This window comes from Carlito syrichta, unplaced genomic scaffold (genome assembly GCF_000164805.1).
Source record: "Carlito syrichta isolate Samal-C Ts95f unplaced genomic scaffold, Tarsius_syrichta-2.0.1 Scaffold309926, whole genome shotgun sequence".
Taxonomy (NCBI): Eukaryota; Metazoa; Chordata; class Mammalia; order Primates; family Tarsiidae; genus Carlito; species Carlito syrichta.
In genome coordinates this window covers 62,704-67,171 of record NW_007254022.1, presented here as the reverse complement: position 1 = coordinate 67,171, position 4,468 = coordinate 62,704, and the positions used below count along the sequence as shown (strand labels likewise).

Genomic DNA, 4,468 nt, shown 5'->3' with positions numbered 1-4,468 from the left:
CCCAGGCGGGTCTCGAACCCGCGGGCTCAGGCAATCCACTGACCTCGGCCTCCCAAGGTGCGGGATTACAGGCTGAGCCACCAAGCCCAGCTAAATTGACTATTATTTAAAACTCAAAAAACAATAGATGTTGGCAAGGTTGTGGAGAAAAGGGGACACTCATACACTCTTGGTGAGATTGGAAGGTAGTTCAACTCCTTTGGAAAGCGATTTGGAGATTTCTCAAAGAGCTAAAAATAGATTTACCATTCAACCCAGCAATCCCGCTGCTGGGTATATACCAAACGAGTATAAATCGTTTTACCAAAGACATCTGTGGTTGGGCATAGTGGCTCATGCCTGTGATCTCAGCACTTGAGGAGGCCAAGGTGAGAAGATTGCTTGAGGCCAGGAGTTTGAGACCAGCCTGGACAACATAGCAAGACCTCATCTCTACAAACAAACAAACAACACCGCATTTGTATGTTTATCGCAGCACTAGTCATAATAGCAAAAACACAGAACCAACCTAGGTGCCCATCAATGTCGGATTGGATAAAGAAAATGTGGTACATATATATCACGGAATACTATTTAGCCAAAAAAATAAAATCATGTCCTTTGCAGCAATATGGATGCAGCTGGAAGCCATCATTTCTAAGTGAATTTTCACAGAAACAGAAAACTGAATACTATATCATCTTACTTATAAGTGGGAACTAAACATTAGCCACACACAGGCATAAGGATGGGAACAGCAGACTCTAGGAACTACAAAAGGGGGGAGGAAGGGAGGGAGATAAGAGTTGAAAAATCACCCACTGGGTACCATGCTCACCACCTGGGGGTAGGCTCAATAGAAGCCCATACCTCACCATATGCAGTATATCTGTAACAAACCTGCGCATGTACCCCTTGAATCTAAAATAAAATAAAATTTTAAAAATTAAGTTTTCTCTATTTTAGGATTATTTATCTACATATATTCTCAGAAGGGAAATTATTGGGTACAAAAATGTTTACCGGCCGGGCTCGGTGGCTCAGCCTGTAATCCCGCGCTTTGGGAGGCCGAGGTGAGTGGATTGCCTGAGCCCGTGAGTTCGAGACCCGCCTGTGCAACTTGGTGAGACCTCATCTCTACAATAAAAATCAAAAAATTAACCGGGCATGATAGCACGCGCCTGTAATTCCAGCTACTTGGAAGGCTGAGGCAGAAGGATCGCCGGAGTCCAGCAGGTCAAGGCTGCGGTGGCCGGGAGTGGTCCCTGCACTCCAGTCTAGACGGCAGAGTGAGACTCCAACTCAAAAAAAAAAAAAAAAAAGTTTACCAGCCAGGTGTGGAAGCTCACATCTGTAATCCCAGTGCTTTGGCAGACTGAGGTGGGGGGATTGCTTAAGGCCAGCAGTTCAAACCAGCCTGGGCAATGTACCAAGACCTAGTCTCTACAAATAATAAAAATTAAAATGAGCCAGGTATGGTGGTAGACTCCTGTAATGGAGACTGAGGTGAGAGGATTGCTTGAGCTCAGGAGATTGAGGATGTGATGAGCTACGATTGAGTCACTGTGCTCCAGCTTGGGCAACAGAGAGAGACTGTCTCAAAAAAATGAAATTAAATAAATAAATAAAATATTTACCATCAGGCATTATAGTTATTCCAAATACTTGCAAATTTGCTAGATTAAATTTTAATTGGCATTTCTTTGATTATTAGTAAGTTTAAAGATTTTTCCATTTAATTGTCATTTTTATTTTCACTGACCTGTCTACTGGTGATATTTTTCTACTGAAATCTTTGTGTATTATCAAAAAGCGTGTTTTAAGTAGTACAGATTTTCTATAGGTGGCAGAAGTAAGTAATATGGTTAATTTGCTGTTGGGATATTCTGCTAAAGGATGCCCTATGTAAACTTTTAAAACATTTTTTAATTTCTTAATTTTAAAGATGTGGGGTACAATTCAGGGTTAGGTATACAAATGTTCATTATGCAGGTACCTTTGTTGATGAGGTGTGCCCCTCCCTCCCCTGGTAGTTTCCCTCAACTGCCAATCCCAACCCCTCTCCCCTGGCAGTTTCCCACTACTGCCAATCCCTTTCTTACAGTATTATGATCATTGTTCAAGGTCCACTTATGAGTGAGAACATATGGTACTCTGTTCTTTGTTTCTGTGATAGATGACTGAGTGTGATAGACTGTAAATCCATCCATGTAAACATGTTTTGTAGTGTAGTGTTTTGCTCTTATACATATATGTGTGTGTGTGTATTTTTTTTTTTGAATTGGAGTCTCACTCTGTCACCCAGGCCGCAGTGCTCTGACACACTCACGGCCACTCCAGTGTTGACCTCCTGGGCTCCTGTGATCCTTCCGCCTCAGCCTTCCAAGTAGCTGGAACTATAGACACGCGCTACCACACCCGGCTAATTTTTGATTTATTGTAGAGATGCGGTCTCGCCAAGTTACCCAGGCTGGTCTTGAACCCATGGGCTCAGGCAATCCACTTGCCTCTGGCTCCCAAAGTGTTGGAATTACAGGCTGAGCCATTGAGCCTGGCCTGCTCTCTATTTTGAAAAAGCAAATCTTTATGTCTTTTTTTCTAAGCCTGCAAAGCTCTTGATGTATATCTATTTTCTTTCTTTCTTTTATTTTCCTCCAGAGGTAAGAAAACAGGAGTTTATTAAGAAGACAAAAAAAAAAAAAGGCCGGGCTCGGTGGCTCAGCCTGTAATCCCAGCACTTTGGGAGGCTGAGGTGAGTGGATTGCCTGAGTCCGCGGGTTCGAGACCCGTCTGGGCAACTTGGTGAGACCTCATCTCTATAATAAATCAAAAAAATTAGCCAGGTATGGTAGCGTGCGCCTCTAGTTCCAGCTACTTGGAAGGCTGAGGCGGAAGCATTGCCGGAGCCCAGCAGGTTGAGGCTGTGGTGGCCAGGAGTGGCCACTGCACTCCAGTCTGGGTGACAGAGTAAGACCCCAACTCAAAAAAAAAAAAAAAACATCCAAGTGGAAGGGGACCTGAAAAAGGGTTGCAATGTATATCTTAATGTAAGACACTAAAATAATTTTTTTTTTGAGAGCTAACTTTTTTTCATTTTTATCTTTTAAAGGAGCTCCCACCTTACCTTGGCAAACTGGATGTCTCATTTCAAAAAGGTAATATTTCTCATTTGTGGCTTAAACATTTATGCTGAGAAACACTTATATGTTTTCCTATGATAGTAAATTCTTGCTAAAATTACTGAGTGACCTTATAGCTTGTTCTCTTAAGTCTTACAAATCTGAAACCTTGATGGTCATCTGACCCTGAAATGATCAGGCCCAAAGATTTAACTGGTTCATTCTGGTTAGATTCACTTGCAGTTAATATAAATCTGAACGCTATTAATAATTACAAGAAACTCTGGGGCCAGGCGCGGCAGCTCATGACTGTAATCTTAGCACTTAGGGAGACTGAGGTGAGAGGATTTCTTGGGCCCGGGAGTTTGAGACCAACCTAGGCAACATAGCGAGACCTTGTCTCTACAAAAATATCAAAAAATTAGCCGGACGTGGTGACGTGTGCCTGTAGTCCCAGCTACTCAGGAGGCTGAGATGAAAAGATCACCTGAGTCCAGGAGGTTTGATTTATTGTAGAGACACAGTCTCGCCAAGTTACCCAGGCTGGTCTTGAACCCATGGGCTCAGACAATCCACTTGCCTCTGGCTCCCAAAGTGTTGGAATTACAGGCTGAGCCACTGAGCCTGGCCTGCTCTCTTATTTTGAAGAAGCAAATCTTTATGTCTTTTTTTCTAAGCCTGAAAAGCTCTTGATGTATATCTTTGTAAGCCATGATAGTGCCACTGCTCCAGCCTGGACGACAGCGAAACTCTGACTCAAGAAAGAAAAAAAAGGAAGAAGAAAGAAAAAACTCTATTATTAGGGAAATCTTGGACTTCCAAAGCTTCAAATTCTAGAATATTACCATAATTTATAGTAGTCATCCATCAAAAACATAATAAATAATAAATGAAAATAAGTAGAAAGGACCCCTTTTAGATCCTTTTTGGGTCTGTAACATTTTATTCTGTCATTTAGCTGTTCCATATTTTAAATGACTGAAGAGACTTCTGCCACTCAAATAAACCATTTCCTAGTTATTTTCACTTAGCAGTTTTCTTTTGAAGGAACGTTTCTCACAAAGAAACACATCCCTTGACCTAATTTGTTAGTCATTGCCTGTTAGAATGGAAAATACCTGCTGGGCTCTGTGGCTCAGCCTGTAATCCTGCGCCTTTGGGAGGCTGAAGTGAGTGAATTGCCTGAGCCCGCGGGTTCAAGACCCACCTGGGCAGGTGAGACCTCATCTCTACAATAAATCAAAAAATTAGCCGGGCATGGTAGTGCATGCCTGTAATTCCGGCTACTCAGAAGGCTGAGGCGGAAGGATTGCCGGAGCCCAGCAGGTCGAGGCTGCGGTGGCCGGGAGTGGTCACTGCACTCCAGTCTG

At 42.8% G+C, this 4,468-nt stretch overlaps 1 protein-coding gene across 2 annotated transcripts in view; it reads left to right on the top strand.

Annotated features, from left to right (window-relative positions):
• The window catches only part of GDPD1 (glycerophosphodiester phosphodiesterase domain containing 1), a 67,972-nt gene that overhangs the window by 43,080 nt on the left and 20,424 nt on the right, over positions 1-4,468 (top strand). For both annotated transcript variants that reach the window (XM_008068282.1, XM_021717694.1), the window contains exon 4: positions 3,089-3,134. In XM_008068282.1, the coding sequence (XP_008066473.1) occupies positions 3,089-3,134 (46 nt within the window). The remainder of the gene's footprint in view (positions 1-3,088; positions 3,135-4,468) is intronic.